This window comes from Schistocerca gregaria, chromosome 1 (genome assembly GCF_023897955.1).
Source record: "Schistocerca gregaria isolate iqSchGreg1 chromosome 1, iqSchGreg1.2, whole genome shotgun sequence".
NCBI classification, from domain to species: domain Eukaryota; kingdom Metazoa; phylum Arthropoda; class Insecta; order Orthoptera; family Acrididae; genus Schistocerca; species Schistocerca gregaria.
In genome coordinates, this window is record NC_064920.1 from 720303564 (window position 1) to 720322348 (window position 18785).

The 18785-nt window shown below is 41.5% G+C and overlaps 1 protein-coding gene and 1 non-coding gene across 2 annotated transcripts in view; one reads left to right on the plus strand and one right to left on the minus strand.

Annotated features, from left to right (window-relative positions):
- Nucleotides 1-18785, plus strand: part of LOC126266702 (probable ATP-dependent RNA helicase pitchoune) — a 54031-nt gene that overhangs the window by 9879 nt on the left and 25367 nt on the right. The window contains exons 4-7 of the mRNA XM_049971148.1: nt 4684-4944; nt 11255-11404; nt 11515-11679; nt 11824-11964. Of these exons, the coding sequence (XP_049827105.1) occupies nt 4684-4944; nt 11255-11404; nt 11515-11679; nt 11824-11964 (717 nt within the window). The remainder of the gene's footprint in view (nt 1-4683; nt 4945-11254; nt 11405-11514; nt 11680-11823; nt 11965-18785) is intronic.
- Trnas-cga (transfer RNA serine (anticodon CGA)) lies at nt 17214-17288 on the minus strand. Its single transcript has one exon. It is a non-coding gene; the product is annotated as a tRNA-Ser (tRNA).

Sequence of the window (18785 nt, forward strand, 5' to 3'; positions counted from 1 at the left end):
TTGAAATGCATCAAACATGGAATTTTTTAGATTGAATGTTGTGTGCAGTATGTGAGTTGCACTAGTCCATATATGGATGGATGTTTCCTCAGCTGTCAGGTGAAATATGTTGTGGATGCAAATAGATTCCTGCACTGTTTTTCTGAATATAAATACAGCTTAGTGCACAAAAATAAGAGAGACAGAACTATTTATATGAATTCGCTAACTATGTAGCAGGTGACACGTCCATCATCTTTTCCCATTGTGGAAGCATCCTCAATGCCTGGGCATGCAAAAAATTGTACCACGATGAGTCCGCATGACTTGACGGAAATGCTCAGATGTACTTGGAGCACTTTGAGCGTGAAGGAGAGTCTTTCTTATGCCATATTGTAACACTGGATGAGACATGGACCACATTGTATGAGCCAAAACTGAAACACCAGTCCAACGAATGATGTCATTATGTGTTGCCGCGAAAGTTGAAAGTGCGTCAGAGCCCCAGTATGGTGATTCTCATGTAGAACTGTGATAATGTTATCCAAACGCATTATGTTTCTCCACAGCAAACTGCCAATGCACAGTATTACTGTTTGTTTTTGGAGCATAACCTGTGACCAGCTTTGTGAAAGAAGAGGCGGCACTTTCTGCGCAACCCACCGATCATTTTGCATGACAGTGCACGGGCGCATACAGTGCAAGCTGTGGCTGCTCTGTTCGGTCAATGGGACTGGGAAGTACTATACCATCCACCATGCTCCCCGGGCTTAAGTCCTTGTGACTTTGATTTGCTTCCGAAGTTGAAGGAACCACTTTGTGGCATTTGCTTCAGAACTGTTCCAGAGATTCGACAGGCAGTAGACCGCTTCATTTGCACCGTCAACAGAACAGGCTCTAACGGTATACTACACCTTCCACATCACTGGCAACAGGTTTGACACAATGCTGGTGACTATTTTGAAGGACAGTATCAGGTGCAAGCATGTAACTCTTTGTATCGGTTGTAAGTAAATAGTTGCCACTATTTAAGTTCCAACCCTCATACATGGAATTAAGTAAACATCTGGTTTTGGGTCCCAACACATCTTTTGTTGTACCTAATTGGGCAAGTGTTTTTGGAGGTGGACGGAAAACACATTTAATGTTACATCAAGCCAGGACTGTGGCAATTTTGCTGTCTTATGGCTGATATGCCATTATCATTGTATGCAGGGGACTCCATGAAGTACGAAGAAACAGACCTCGCCGTTTTGGGGCTGTGTTCTGGAGGAGGCTATTGAAGTGCAAGTGGCTGATGGGATTATCAACAGAGATGCTGGGTTCACTCTCAACAATGCTTGGCACCCACCATTCAGCCAACTAAAACTATAGCATTGGCTGAGTGTGACTTCCGCATGTCACAGGCCACAGGATTGCTGAGGGACCAGAGTGTGCAACTGGCAGTGGAGGAAAGGTTGGGGGGAGAGGGGGGGGGGGTGATAAAAGTAGAAAGGAGGTGGGATGTAGCAAAGGCATTCAGTCTACAGATATAACCTGAAGCTGATGGTGAGGTACACTGTCAAAATATTGTTAGAAAAACAACTGCACCTGGTTGGACCGTGACAACTGCACAAACAGTTGATTCATGGGCCAAGTCTGAGATCATACAAATGCGGAGGTGCTCGGCGAATCAGTGAGGAAAGAGGTATGTGGAAAAAGCTGACAGCAAGAAGGGAAAGAGTGATAGAAAACGTACTAAAACATCAGGGAATAACTTCCTTGGTTCTAGAAATGGAACTGTGGAGAGTGGACACTGTAGGAGGAGATACAGATTGGAATATATATAACAAACAGTCAAATATAAATGCTACTCAGAGATGAAGAGATTGGCACAAGAGTAGAGGTTGTAGTAGAGTGAATCAGACCAGTCTGGTGGCTGATGGGGTGGGGGGGGGGGGGGGGAATTGTAGTAAGCATTTGTGTAAGACCCGAAGCAATGATCCCCACGGGTGACAGGATCAAAATCCAGCTGATCACTTGTCAGAGCATTCACAGCAAAGTTCTAGAGTTCAAAACAATCCTAAAAAAGACAGTGATGCTCATATAAGACTATGTACAGAAATTGGGCAAGAGTCAAAGATTGACAACAGTGAAATTTTGGGGGGAAAATGGAAGTGTATATTGAAAGGATATGCTAATTGGAAATGAAAGTGGTGCATCTGTTGCTGTGCATTATAAATTCAGACCCCCTGAGATAGAAATTGAAACTGACTGGAGATTGATTGGGTAAGATTCAGTGTCAAGAATGAGCATAAACTCATAATTTAATCATCCTATTGACCACAGAACTCACCCCAGATGTAAACAGAAACATCATAAACAAAGCCTCAACTCACCATTACATGTTTCCCAAACCATATTGTCATTATTGGAGGAGACTTTCAACATACAACAATTGATGGTGACAATTTTAATTATGTAAGGTGTGGGTGTGACAAAACATCCTGTGGAATAATACTAAATATTTTCTCTGAAAACTGCTTGGAACAAATAGTTCAAATTCGTACTTGTTGTGGAAATAACTTAGCTAAGAACTGATGACAATAGGTAGATCATACCTTTTTGATGGAGTCTGCATTGAAATTGGTATCATTAGCCATGTGGCAGTTGTAGAAACAATGATTACTAAAATGCAAAGGGCAACTAAAACAAATAGAAAGATGTAATGTTCAACAAATTAGATAAAGATGCTGTAGTGTCCCATCCCAGTTAGGAACTCTTTTAAGTGTTGTCTGGATAGGAGCATTTAGAGGTTCTGTGGGTTAAATTTAAATAGTAGTTCACCAAACATTAGAACTGTTCATAATGGAAGGGACTGTTGGAGTTAAACATTCACTATAAAGAAGCTTCCAAAGAAGCGGTGATAACAGCATAATAGATGTGTAAGAAAGCATACAGCTGTAGATGAAGGGAGGCTGAAAGAAATTTGTCTATCAAAACGACTGTGTAAAACCTTCAATGACTTTCGTACCAGACTTTTATCAGAATGTCTCACAAAACCCAAAGAATCCTGGTCACATGTAAAGGCTGTTGCTGGCACCAAATTTGGTGTCCTGGTACCCATTGATTACACAGAAAAACCATACACTATTGACTGTATTTTAAGAAGGGGAGCATGAAGGATCACAGATTTCTTTCTCTCACGAGAGAGCATCACGGAAATGAATAAAAAGCTGAATTAACAGACGGTCGAAGACTACAGGCAATTATCCTGCAAAAGATTATTTACAAAGTCTCAAAAGCATATGTTCACAGTTTGTGGTCTAGGGGTTAGCATTGCTGCCTGTGGATCACCAGGTCCCAGGTTCAATTCCCAACCTGGTTGGGGATTTTCTCTGTCTGAGGACTGGGTGTTTGTGTTATTTCATCATCATCATCATTCATGGCAATGGCTAGATTGGACTGTGTAAAAAAATTATACTGTGTAAAAATTGGGACTTTGTTCGGGCGCTGATGATTGAACAGTTGAGTGCTCTGCAAACCAAACATCATCAAGAGCCTATATTGGATGGAGAGTATACAAAAAATACTTCATCAACTTACATATTACTCTGCAGTGACTGTGAAGACATGATTAGTACAAAGGCATTAAGCATTTGCTTTCCTGTGCTCTGTACACAGCTGGGCCAGGAAGAAACCATAAAATGTGGTACAATGGTAAGAATCCTCTGGCATGCTTTTCACAGTGGTTTACAGATTATGTATATAGATGTAAATTGGTGTTTAGAGATACTAATCTTAAACCTCAATAAATGCCAGAGATGGACATCAGCTCCACATCTTCTTTTCCATGCACTGACTACAGAATAGAAGGTGCATAAAATGTGAAACTTTAAAAAGGAACAAGGATCCTTTTCTGACGAACAGTAGCTTTTATCACGTTGACTGACATACTGACATGAGGCAGCCGCTGGCCACAGCACAGTTTCATGCCTGGCGCTGTGCACCTACCGGTGGCCACTGCAGAGCCTCACACCTGAAGCCATAGCCTGGCCTGTCGGTGTAACATACATCACTGTGTGTGGCAGCGGATGGGGTAAAAGTAGCCAATTCTAAGAAAAGTGATGCATGAACTAATCACTTGAATAGTAGACACTGTTATTACTTAGCACAAATTTTCTTTCTTGCCGTATCGCCCTTGCACAATGGTAACACCAGTTCCCTTCCGATAACCAAAGTTAAGCTCTTTCAGGCTGGGCTAGCACTTAGATGGGTGACTGTCCAGGCCTGCTGCGCACTGTTAGCAAGTGGGGTGCACTCAGCCTCTGTGCGGCCAGAGGGAGAAGTAGTGGCTCTAGCCATGGAAACTGACAACAGCCAGGAGAGCAGTGTACTGATCACATGCCCCACTACATCTGCTTCCTTTCGGCTGAGGATGACATGGTGGTTGATCTGTAACGGAGGCCTTTTCGGATGGAATTTAGTTTAGGTTTTATGTATGTATCTTGTGATGATGCAACTTTGCCGAAATCTACATTTGTTCATAGACCATATAACAATCGTACAAACTGAGTAATGAATTTTGCCTTTGAAACTATATTGTTCCTTGGATTTTATTGAGTGCCATGTAAAAATAAAGATAAAAGTATTGTACTGGCTGTTGTTGTTGTATAAGGCACTTTTTTGATAATTAATTCTCACAAATATGTTCTTTCCTTGCAGTGCCAGGTTCAGGGATTGCGTTGGAGATACTGAGCAACAGAACATTTGAGTCATTGGCTGATAAGGTCTGTGAGAACACCTTGAAAGCAATTGCAGACATGGGATTCACTACAATGACAGAGATCCAGTCACGAGCAATTCCCCCTCTTTTGGAGGGCAGGGACATGGTTGGTTCAGCTAAAACTGGTTCTGGGAAAACTCTCGCCTTTCTTGTGCCAGCAGTGGAACTAATATACAAATTGCACTTCATGCCCCGGAATGGTAAGAATATGTGACATTTAATATGGTCCAGGTAACATGTAGCAGAGCATTTTCCTTGCCTTTCTTCTTTCAGTTTTCCTCATTAGTTTTAGCCAGTTATTGTTGTCACTATGAGGTAATATAAGTAAAGGTTTCTCCCCCATTAAATAATCGCTAACACAGCAAATTGACTATGTACAGGGTGACAATTATTGAACTGCATGAAATAAAATCATCGTAACTTCTGTATGGTTTGCATTAGGATGTTCAAACTGTATGGTTGGCAACTGGGCATGATGGGAATTGGTATGCACAGTATGTTATGGTTTAGTAACGAAGCCCACTGTCAATAGGATGGGTTACTCATCAGCAAAATTTGCCCCATTGATGGACTGAGAATCCACATTTCATGATCAAGAAGGCTCTTAACCCCCAGTGTGTGTACGGTGTGTAAATCCAGCCACAGAATAAATGGTGCAATATTCCTTGTTGGTACGGTGACTACCGAACGGTATGAAGGTTTTGGATGATGATTTCATCCCCATTATACAAAATGACCCTGATTTTGACAAGATGTGTTTCATACAAGACTGAGCTCGACCCCATCGAAGCAGGAGAGTGTTTGATGTCCTGGAGGATCATTTTGGGTACCGCATTCTGGTTCTGCAGTGCCCAGAGGCCACTGGCATGGGCGTTGATTGGTCTCCATATTCTCCAGATCTAAACACTTGTGACTCTTTTTTGTGGGCTATATTAAAGATTAGGCGTACAGCAATAATGACAAAACCATTGTCGAGCTGAAGACAGCCATACAGGAGGTCATCAACAGCATTGATGTTCAGACACTTCAACGGGACATGCAGAATTTTGCTGTTCGTCAGTGCCATATCATTGCCAATGATGGCAGGTGTATCAAGCATATTATAACATAAATCCAAATATAACTAATTTGCGTTTCTTTTCATATAGTTCAATAAGTTTCACCCTGTATGAAGAGCATATGTAATTAATGATTTAACAGAGTTGAGCAAACTCATTTAGAAGGGTTGTGATAACAGTGGTAGCCTGAATAATTTGGCTTATATTTGTTGTTTTCTCTTCGTGTAGAGGTACAGAAGAGTCAGACAAGATAGAGACAAAATACAATGCAAGACAATATTGATGATTATACCTTCCTTAATTTTGCTGATTGCTTTGTCCCTTTATTTTAGGATACCCCCCCCCATGTGCTATCACTACTCTCTAGCCTTTATTGTCATAGTTGTGATGGTGCTGTAAGCTAACTCTCATCTGCCCATTATGTCATGATCCATCAGCTGTAACACACACACACACACACACACACACACACACAAACACACACACATTCAGCCACGCAAGTAAGCAAGGACACCTCCGACTGAGCTGCTGGAGATGGTGATCATGTGTGCATTTGGTGTGTGTGTGTGTGTGTGTGTGTGTGTGTGTGTCGTCTTTTCTTTTCTGGAGAAGGCCTTGGCCAAAAGCTAAATCTTAACAATCTTTTCATTGTGCTTGTCTGCAACTCGTGTCATCTTTATGGATAATTGCAATCTCTCTTTTCCTTATCTTGTTGATGTTCCAAATTGGAGTTTCCATTGTTTGAGTTTACTAAAAAGAACAACAATAGTACTGCTCCTCTACAAGAGTATCAATGCATTTAAAGAATACAGAGAGGCAGTCTTTTTGCATTGGTGCTAAAGGACATGATTTGGACATTCAAATTACGTATTGTCCCAAACTCTGTGGCCATCAAGAACACCAGATTTGACTCCGTGTGATTTCTGGCTGTGGGATTACCTGAAGTATAGGGTTTATCGATAGGACACTAATACATGCTGGAGGCTGAAGAAAAGCATAGTGAGGAAGGTTGCCAACATCCCACCAGAGATGTTTTGGGCAGCAGTAGAGCAATCTTTAGTTTGGTCCAGTGTGTGGTGGCTGCATATGGTCATCACATTTAGCAAGGTAAGTAACGTGGAATGCAAATGTGGTATGCAGTTAATAAATTTTAACCTTTCATGTGGAAATTAATAAGTGCTTCTTTCAATGGTTTATTTGTTAGTTCCTTTCCACATGTCCTTACAAATGTTCCCACAAAGTTCCACCGTCCCACAATTGCTCATTATAATCACCCTGTATCTAAAACTGAGCATTCTGACAACTGTTGCAGATTTCTTGCTGTCACTGAATAATTATCCCCCGTGAAGAGTAATGCATAGGTTCTTTTATCTTTTATTATAGCTGGATGTTATTTCCTCTTGTTCTATCTGTAAGTGTGACAATGAACACAATCTTGTTGGTTAGTTCATTATTTTCTGTTCTGTTCTCCTCTTTTTACCATATGTCCATGACTTAGGTGTACTACCCTTTCCTGTTCTGCACAGTATTTTTTCTTGTAAACTTTCACAACAGTATTTTTATAAATCTTCGAGACATCTGCAATTGTTTTGACTACTTTTGTTGGAGGCAGTAGATTCACAAAATTCTCTCTCTTCTTCATGAAATATACCCGCACCCATGTTTCTAACCACACAAAACATGAACAGATTGCTACATTTTCTGTCTTCCTATCACATTTTTCTGCACACTTCCGTTGCAAGCTTCGTAAAACAAGCAGAACAGAACGCATGACCAAGCATGTTCTGTGTTTGGTTGTTGCTGTAGTAGCACCCCTGTAAACAGGTAGACTTCAATCACTTTGTTATTATGATCCAGCTACTGGGCAATTCAGATTTTAAACCAAAAATAAAATCAATAATGTCAGTTTTCAACTGTGACACTTCCAATGCAAATTGGCAAACATTTGCAAATGAAGTTACAGTGATCAGCCAGAACATTATGAATACCTACCTAATAGCCTATATGTCCACCTTTGGCACGGATAACAGCAGCAACACATCGTGGCATGGAAGCAATGAGCCCCTGGTAGGTCGCTGGGGAGTTGGCACCACATCTGCACATGTAATTCACCTAACTTCCGTAAATTCTGGGGAGGGTGTCAATGAGCTCTGATGCCACATTCAATCACATCCAGATGTGTTTGAGCAGTTGCAGATGTGGTGAGTCAGGGGGTGGGGGCAGCACTTCAATTGGAAATCACCACTGTGTTCCTCGAATCACTCCATCACACTCTTAGTTTTGTGACACGGCAAATTATCTTGTTGAAAAATGCCATTGCCATTGGGAAACCCGTTGGACCCACAGAGGCCCACATGAATGATCCCCAAAGCATAAAGGAGCTGCCACCAGCTAGTCTCTGTCTTGCAGTACAGGTGTCAAGAAGTTGTTTCATTGGAATATGACGGATTTGCGCCCTACCATTGGCATGATGAGGAAGGTATTGGGATTCACAAGACCATGCAATGTTCTGCCACTGCCCCAGTATCCAGTGCCGATGGTCATGTGCTCATTTCAGGTGTTGTTGCCGATGTTGTGGTGTTGACATTGACACATGCATGGGTCATCTGCTGCGGAGGCACATCATCAGGGAGTGTGGTGCAGTTTGTATTCAGACACACTTGTACTCTGCTCAGCATTAAAGTCTGATGTTAGTTGTGTCAGCTTGCCACCTGTCATGTTCAGCCAGTCCTGCCCTACATGTGGTGTCAGACATCTGTAATGAGGGGTGTCCGCCCAACCCCACAATGTCTGGATTTGGTTTTACTTTGATTTCACTGTGTGTTGAAGACACTCAACACAGCACTTCTCAAATACCTGAAAAGTCATGCAATTTCCAAACTGGTATTGTAGAGTCTCCAGGCCATCACATTCTGCCCTCCGTCAAACTCAGATTGTGCGCCTTCCCCATTCTACAAATGGTCGGCACTCTCGCTGATGCCATGCACCTGCCTGACTAGCAGTCATTCCTCACCAGGTGACCCTGCTGTTTTCTGGACGGGTTTGTATCAATAGTAGGTTGGTGGTATTAATGTTCTGGCTGATCAGTGTACGTTCAAAATTCTCTACATGCAACAGATGAATGAGGGTGGTGGTGGTAGAGGTAGAGGTAGAGAGAGACTGGTAGGCTCGACACATGGCTTATGGGATAGTAAGGTCGTCAAAATAATTACTTGCAGAACAGTAGTTTGCTGCACATAACTGTCTTCTCCCACCTGTGTTCAAGCATGGAACTGATCGTCTCACATTACGCTCTATTCCAGCTAAAGCTGTAGTTTTCTTCTTTCCTACAACAACAGGTACAAAAAGGAAGAAAGAAGATCAGAGTTTAATGTCCCGTCAACAACGTAGTCATTAGATAGCGAACACAGACTTTGATTGATTATAAAAGGATGTGGAACAGAATCATCTGTGCCCTTTCAAAGGAGACATCCTGGAACTTGCTATAAGTGATTTAGGGAAATTGCAGAAAACATAAATCAGGAAATGTGCATAGGTATCGGGACCATTGTTCAGATGTGAATCTAGTGTGCTAACCATTGCATTACCTCATTTGATCACCCTATACTTACACTCTACTCACATGTTCACATTGAACAAATTTGTAAATTCAGTGTTATGACTGGAACTGTATCAATGTTGTTCACAGTTATGCACGGTCATGTCACATTTATATGAACTTCTCTGTTTATTGCACTGCTAAAGCAGAATGAGTTCTCTGATCACATCAGAAACAGATAATGCAATATTTTCTGATGTAGCCTCCACACATGCACATGTGTGTGTGATTTATGATTCAACAGGAAACATTGTGGTTGTAAAGTATAAAGGTGAGGGCAACAGAGTTGGAATACCTGACAGTGGCTGAGTATTGGGTTACAAGATCCAGAGAGAGAGAGAGAGAGAGAGAGAGAGAGAGAGGGGGGGGGGGGGGTTGCGATTTTTGTGAGGTTGGGGTTTAGAGATAGCAATCTGTAAGGAAACTACAGTGAGAACAAAAGTAGGAATGGTTACTTTGCTATTTACAATTTTTTAGACCAAATTCACGGTATTATGGAATGTACAGTTGATAAACACACTTACTAAAACATTCCTGTGTAACTACTTGCCAGATATTTAGCTATTAATTTCAATCAAAGAATTTTATATTATTGAAGGTTATGTCATTGTATTTCATTGTGCCTGTCTGCAACTCACCATGTTATCTTTACAATGAGTAGCAATTTCATGTTTTCCTGATTTTGCAGTTGTTTTTGATAAAACAGCTTTACAGGCAAAGCCCTGTTCACGTTGTCCAAACCCACGTTGAAAGGGGTGCAATTGCAATGCTTATTGATAATGTCATTAGTTCTTGAACTCGCATAAAGGATTCAGATTCATTTGAGCACACCTTTCATATTGAATGTGCCAACCAAACGTAAATCAAGATTATTATAAAAGACAATGCAAGCCCTGTTACTTTTGTTGAGGTATAAAAATAATAGGAAAACAGTATAATTTTGTACAAAGGAATGCATTTTTTAATCGAGAAGGATTAGTGTCCTGTAAAGGAAACTCTGTACTGTACATTAACACGGAGCCTGAGAAAATAGTCAGTACGGACCGACACAGCTGTTGCTGCTAGAGCCATATTGTATGCACACACACACACACACACACACACACACACACACACACACACTCACTCACACACTGGTGAACCAACAAAATTTTGCCCTTCTGTGCTTAGCTGTTCTTCGCTGTCAATCACTTTGTTATTCAGATCCAGGTATAACATATGTATCCACGATGCAGTTACCAAACAGCGGAAAATCCGGGATAGAATAATGATAATGTTATGGAAAGGATAGATTGCTAAAGCAACCTGTGCAATCTCTCCCTGCAACATATCCTATGTTCTTATAACCACCCTGGCCTCAAAAGTCACTAGTCCCTGTCCTTTGCTTACCTATGCCCTTCCCTGCTCCCACTCCAGCACTAAAAAACCGCTATTTCATCAACATGCCCACTACTCCTTCCCCTCTCAAACCCCCTGACGCCCTACCCTGTCACCACCACATCACTGCATGCTCCCACAAGCAGCACTACATCTTCCCCTGCCATGATCCTGCTATCCCTCCCTCTCCTCGCCCCAGTCTCCTCCATAACCTCTCCACACACAGATTGCTTTCCCATCAGTCACAGCTTTTAAGCGCTGTCCGACCTCAGCAGCCAGACAGTCATGTGTGTGCTAGTTCTGCTTATGTGTGTTTTATTGTTTTCACATTATAGGAAGGTGAAAGCTTGAATGTGTAGACATCATTTTGTTGTGCATTTGTGCAACTCACTGTGCCATCTACAGGATGTGGCTATGTTACACTAAGGTTTTAGAGTGTATGAAAATCTCAGTTTTGTTTTATTTGAATCATTCTAGGCACAGGTTGCATAATCATATCTCCAACGAGGGAATTGTCCATGCAGACATTTGGTGTCTTAAAGGAACTTATGAAGTACCACCACCATACCTATGGTTTGTTAATGGGTGGTGCCAATAGACAGACTGAAGCCCAAAAACTTGCAAAAGGTGAAGTACTTGCTATGCATGTAAATTTTTGTGCTTTTTTTTTTTTTTTTTTTAAAGGCTATATTGTGGCTGTGGAATTTATTTTTGGAAACTATTACTTACCCTTTTAGGTATCAACATCATTGTGGCAACACCTGGGAGATTATTGGATCATCTTCAAAATACTGCAGATTTCTTGTATAAAAATCTACAGTGCCTCGTAATAGATGAGGCTGATAGAATATTGGACATCGGATTTGAGGAAGAAATGAAACAGATTATCAATCTATTGCCAAGTAAGCAAATCTTATGTTTTCATAATCTTTAGAGTTTGTTTGCAATAATTGATAATCTGTATGTAAAAGTACTTGTATTTATGTGACCAGTAGATACTATTTGGAGTTAAGAGAAAAAGAAAATATCTTTACTTTTTTCGACAGAGCGCAGACAGACTATGCTTTTCAGTGCTACAACAACTGCAAAGACAGAAGCACTCACAAAATTAGCCTTAAAGAAAGAACCAGTATATGTTGGAGTAGATGATGAGAAAGATAAGGCCACAGTGGAAGGCTTAGATCAAGGTTAGTATTTTTGTAATACTTCATAGTTTACTGTCAGTTATTATGTGTGTGTTAAAAGTACTTTAACCCAGCTAGTCCTGAAGAAAAAATATTAAAAATTTTTGTATACATTCTAATACTTTATTAGCTTTTGTTGTTACAAACATGGAAAACAGATTTTACAACAGCTACATTATAGTCTACTCACAATAGGTCTTCCTTCTGGAAGGATGGCAGGATAATATGACTACATTTTCAACAATATTACATCAACTACAATTTTGTATGGGAAGGCAGAAAACATGAAACATAGAGAGCCAATTCACCCTTGAGACACTTAGTGGTGATCTTCTTCTTGGACATTCTGCATTGCAGTTGTATTTTCTTGTTTGTTTTGCCATCTACTGGTAAATCACCAACATAATGTTCTTTCCCATCACAGCGTGATTCTATTTCATTTACTCTGGAATGTTGTTCTCTGCTTTGGACAATCCTCTTATTTTCGTTAAGTACGGCAGTGGCAATACGGCACGTAAATGTGAGACGATGATCAATTGGCCCCTCATTTCGCCTGAACAGATTACAAGCATTTTGTTCAGTAACGTTGATTAGATGTGCTATTATAGGAAAATACCACTTTTTTCTTTGTATGTATGTTCTATATAAGGATATATTTTGACTGTGCAATCTATGCCACCCATATGATTATTATATGCTTGGAACAGTTTAGGTCGAGGCACTGACACTTTCTGTTTCTTCTCCCTGGAGAATCGGCCTACCTGTCTTGGTGGCAGAGCCTGGTTGTAATTGGTAGCCAAAGTAATGACACTGTTATCATTCCACGTGAGAATTGATATTCCTGAAACAAAAGAAAGTTAATTAGCATGTTGATTTATTTCAGAGCATAACATTTTAAAGTATACGTTCAGACTTTTGCCAGAATTTTTATCTGAACAGGACTCGTGCGTTCCTCTTTTTCTCCTTCCTGAATTTTTCTGGTGGAAAAGAACGCAGCTTTCAGGTATTCTGTTCTGGCGGATTGTCCCAGTAGCTTCAGTGCCTTTTTTCTTGAGATCTTGCAGAATTTAACACTGGTAAACAGGCTGTCAAAGAAAAATCGGTATGTATGGAATATTGTGCAGCAGCTGACCAGCATATGTACATATAACTCCATACCCCAGATCCTTGCCCTTATACTTTTTGCTGCAAGTTCTAGTTCCCTGATAAGTTTACAGCCATATTAGATATCCATCACTGGTACCTCTGCACCAGAACTTATATCCATATCAAATTGGTTTTCCTGAAATATATACCATTATGAAAACACTTTAAATTATTTGGACATAATATAATTTTTTAAGATGAGTTAGTAAACTTTGATGAACTATTTACACCCATGTCGTCCAAAATATGGCACCATCGACTCATCAACTGAATGGAGGCGTTCATGTGGTGCAAGAGGTATAAATCTCTCATTGAGCATGGATAACTATCATCTGATTTTTGCAAATCTATCATTTGGATCAAGTTCATCATTGTTGCAAACATGAAGATTGTTCATAATAAAATTGAATCAGTCTCTTGATATGGCATTGGAGACAAATGCATTACATCTGTCAGTTTCTTCTTGCCCCTATATATCTTCCTCCTCTAGAGCACAACATACCCACTAAGGAGAAAAACAGCTATAAAAACCCGCATTCCATTTTCAGCGCAGTCTCCAAATCTATTTCATTTCTCATACTGATTGGCATATGTAACCGTCAGACTGATAACCTCTTCGTCTGATAAATTTTAATAGTATTCTAGAGGACTCATACCTTTTTTGTTAATTGCATTATTCATTAGAGGCCATTCTACAGTTGATTCAGGAATGCTGTCTTTTGTCCAGTTAAAACTTTCTTGGAAAGACTTGCATTTTGAAACAGAATCCCATTTATAATTTTGAGGAAGGAGGAGTAGCTGACAGAGATATCTGATGCTTATTACCAGTATCATTTCTGTTGTTGCTACTCACAGAAGATGTATCAGGTATTTGTTCTTTCTGAAAAGAATTTGTTTCCGTTGGCAAATCTAGAGTCAAAGTCTGAATATGTGGGTCAGTAATCAAAACATTTGCATTTAGCTGACTTGCAGGTAAGTTATCTCTATAAAGATTATCCTCAGTATCTGAATCTTCTTCAGTAATGTCACCTGTGGCATACAGAGGAGGAGTTAGGGCCACATCTACACCATTATTTGGTAAATCACCATTGCTGTAGAGAATTTCGTATAGTACATTTAGTGTAATCCTTTTCCTGCAAGTAAATAGGAAAGATGTCTTGCAATCCTGCCATTCTTCTGGAAGGATGTTTAGAAATAAGGCCCTAAATGCTACCTATGTAACTGTCTAATATAACATTTTTACCACCGTATGTAAGATTAAACATTTGAGATGTTATTAACATAAAAAGAATATAAATAATAAACATTCATAATAAAGTTTACCCACCCATGCAGAACTATGTCTGTCAGTCCATCCATTGCAGCAGAAGAGTTATTTTCAAAGCACGACTCAGACGACTGTGGCACCAGTATGACACTGTTTGGCTACACTCTGTCAACAATGGACTTAAAACTTAGGTTTCATTGTTTGAAAAATGTTCCACAACTCCAACAATGTTAGTTATTTTAATAATTGTAATTCTATGCATACAATTCATCTGGAAGGATCATAGGGTCATCTGGGTTAAATGATAAATATTCCACCCACCTCCCTTCTTGTACAAGTACTACACTCCTGGAAATTGAAATAAGAACACCGTGAATTCATTGTCCCAGGAAGGGGAAACTTTATTGACACATTCCTGGGGTCAGATACATCACATGATCACACTGACAGAACCACAGGCACATAGACACAGGCAACAGAGCATGCACAATGTCGGCACTAGTACAGTGTATATCCACCTTTCGCAGCAATGCAGGCTGCTATTCTCCCATGGAGACGATCGTAGAGATGCTGGATGTAGTCCTGTGGAATGGCTTGCCATGCCATTTCCACCTGGCGCCTCAGTTGGACCAGCGTTCGTGCTGGACGTGCAGACCGCGTGAGACGACGCTTCATCCAGTCCCAAACATGCTCAATGGGGGACAGATCCGGAGATCTTGCTGGCCAGGGTAGTTGACTTACACCTTCTAGAGCACGTTGGGTGGCACGGGATACATGCGGACGTGCATTGTCCTGTTGGAACAGCAAGTTCCCTTGCCGGTCTAGGAATGGTAGAACGACGGGTTCGATGACGGTTTGGATGTACCGTGCACTATTCAGCGTCCCCTCGACTATCACCAGAGGTGTACGGCCAGTGTAGGAGATCGCTCCCCACACCATGATGCCGGGTGTTGGCCCTGTGTTCCTCGGTCGTATGCAGTCCTGATTGTGGCGCTCACCTGCACGGCGCCAAACACGCATACGACCATCATTGGCACCAAGGCAGAAGCGACTCTCATCGCTGAAGACGACACGTCTCCATTCGTCCCTCCATTCACGCCTGTTGCGACACCACTGGAGGCGGGCTGCAAGATGTTGGGGCGTGAGCGGAAGACGGCCTAACGGTGTGCGGGACCGTAGCCCAGCTTCATGGAGACGGTTGCGAATGGTCCTCGCCGATACCCCAGGAGCAACAGTGTCCCTAATTTGCTGGGAAGTGGCGGTGCGGTCCCCTACGGCACTGCGTAGGGTCCTACGGTTTTGGCGTGCATCCGTGCTTCGCTGCGGTCCGGTCCCAGGTCGACGGGCACGTGCACCTTCCGCCGATCACTGGCGACAACATCGATGTACTGTGGAGACCTCACGCCCCACGTGTTGAGCAATTCGGCGGTACGTCCACCCGGCCTCCCGCATGCCCACTATACGCCCTCGCTCAAAGTCCGTCAACTGCACATACGGTTCACGTCCACGCTGTCGCGGCATGCTACCAGTGTTAAAGACTGCGATGGAGCTCCGTACGCCACGGCAAATTGGCTGACACTGACGGCGGCGGTGCACAAATGCTGCGCAGCTAGCGCCATTCGACGGCCAACACCGCGGTTCCTGGTGTGTCCGCTGTGCCGTGCATGTGATCATTGCTTGTACAGCCCTCTCGCAGTGTCCGGAGCAAGTATGGTGGGTCTGACACACCGGTGTCAATGTGTTCTTTTTTCCATTTCCAGGAGTGTACATTTAAGAGCAAACAAAAGTTTTTTTACAATGGCATTGTCGGTGGTCTCTCTCTCTCTCTCTCTCTCTCTCTCTCTCTCTCTCTCTCTCTCTCTCTCTCTCTCTCTCTCTCTCTCTTTCTCTCTCTCTCTCTCTCTGGCATCTTAAACCAGCCCACAATGAGCTGGCTATCTGAGGTGTCATATGATCTGTTTTCTGTCTGGAGCTCATACTTGTCAGCCCCCAAACCGTGCTACTCTTAGAACTGATGGTACCTTTGAACTTATTGAAAGTATTGGTCGTACAGACGTAAAATTTAAAATAAATGAAAAGCACCAGTTTGCTTTTGTTCTACAATATTACTGTAATTGTTAACCGGTTTTCGCCTTACTAGGCCATATTCAGACATTTAGTAAGTATTATCACCAAGGAGTTACATGTTAGCAAGCAACATTGGAACAGAAGTAACACATCTAGACTGAAGTAGAAACATACAGTAACATCTTTGCAGTGAAAAAGTAAAAACTGAACAATACATAAATAACAACGGAGTAAACAGGAAAACCTTTAGTGCAAAATAGGAATAGCATGCCTACATAACAGTTTCTATTAATAAACAAAACTAATAAAATAAAATAAAATAAAATTAGTACTAGACAAGGCTGCATCAGGAGGTATGAAACATGGAGAGTGATACACAACCAATTAAAGAGACAGTTATCAATGTAACTACAGAATACATAAGGAACTTAAGCAGTATCAATAAGATAGTTGTTGTTGTGGTCTACAGTCCTGAGACTGGTTTGATGCAGCTCTCCATGCTACTCTATCCTGTGCAAGCTTCTTTATCTCCCAGTACCTACCGCAACCTACATCCTTCTGAATCTGCTTAGTGTATTCATCTCTTGGATTCCCTCTACGATTTTTACCCTCCACACTGCCCTCCAATACTAAATTGGTGATCCCCTGATGCCTCAGAACATGTCCTACCAACTGATCCCTTCTTCTAGTCAAATTGTGCCACAAACTTCTCTTCTCCCCAATGCTATTCAATACCTCCTCATTATGAAACTTCCTGGCAGATTAAAACTGTGTGCCGGACCGAGACTCGAACTCGGGACCTTTGCCTTTCGCGGGCAAATGCTCTACCAACTGAGCTACCCAAGCACGACTCACGCCCCGTCCTCACAGCCTTACTTCTACCAGTATCTCGTCTCCTACCTTCCAAACTTTACAGAAGCTCTCCCGCGAAAGGCAAAGGTCCGGAGTTTGAGTCTCGGTCTGGCACACAGTTTTAATCTGCCAGGAAGTTTCATATCAGCGCACACTCCGCTGCAGAGTGAAAATCTCATTCTGAAAACCTCCTCATTAGTTATGTGATCTACCCATCTAATCTTCAGCATTCTTCTGTAGCACCACATTTCAAAAGCTTCTATTCTCTTCTTGTCCAAACTATTTATCGTCCATGTCTCACTTCCCTATATGGCTACACTCCATACAAATACTCTCAGAATCTACTTCCTGACACTTTTTACTTGATGTTAACAAATTTCTCTTCTTCAGAAACGCTTTCGTTGCCATTGCCAGTCTACATATTATATCCTTTCTACTTCGTTCATCATCAGTTATTTTGCTCCCCAAATAGCAAAACTCCTTTACTACTTTAAGTGTCTCATTTCCTCGTCTAATTCCCTCAGCATCACCAGACTTAATTCAACTACATTCCATTATCCTCGTTATGCTTTTGTTGATGTTCATCTTATATCCCCCTTTCAAGACACTGTCCATTCCCTTCAACTGCTCTTCCAAGTCCTTTGCTGTCTCTGACAGAATTACAATGTCATTGGCCAACCTCAAAGTTTTTATTTCTTCTCCATGGATTTTAATACCTACTTCGAATTTTTCTTTTGTTTCCTTCACTGCTTGCTCAATTCACAGATTGAATAACATCGGGGAGAGACTACAACCCTGTCTCACTCCCTTCCCAACCACTGTTTCCTTTTCATGTCCCTCTACTCTTATAACTGCCGCCTGGTTTCTGAACAAATTGTAAATAGCCTTTCGCTCCCTGTATTTTACCCCTGCCACCTTCAGAATTTGAAAGAGAGTATTCCATTCAACATTGTCAAAAGCTTTATCCAAGTCTACAAATGCTAGAAACGTAGGTTTGCCCTTCCTTATTCTAGCTTCTAAGATAAGTTGTAGGGTCAGTATTGCCTCACGTGTTCCAACATTACGGAATCCAAACTGATCTTCCCCGAGGTCAGCTTCTACTAGTTTTTCCATTCGTCTGTAAAGAATTCGCGTTAGTATTTTGCAGCTGTGACTGATTAAACTGATAGTGCAGTAATTTTCGCAACTGTCAACACCTGCTTTCTTTGGGATTGGAATTATTATATTCTTCTTGAAGTCTGAGGGTATTTTGCCTTTTTCATACATCTTGCTCACCAGATGGTACAGTTTTGTCAGGACTGGCTCTCCCAAGGCCTTCAGTAATTCTAATGGAATGTTGTCTACTCCGGGGGCCTTGTTTCGACTCGGTCTTCCAGTGCTCTGTCAAACTCTTCACGCAGTATTGTATATTTTTGCAGTTTCTTCAGTTTTAATCTACAGATCTTAACCAATAGATTGTGGTCAGAATCCACATCAGTCCCTGGAAATGTCT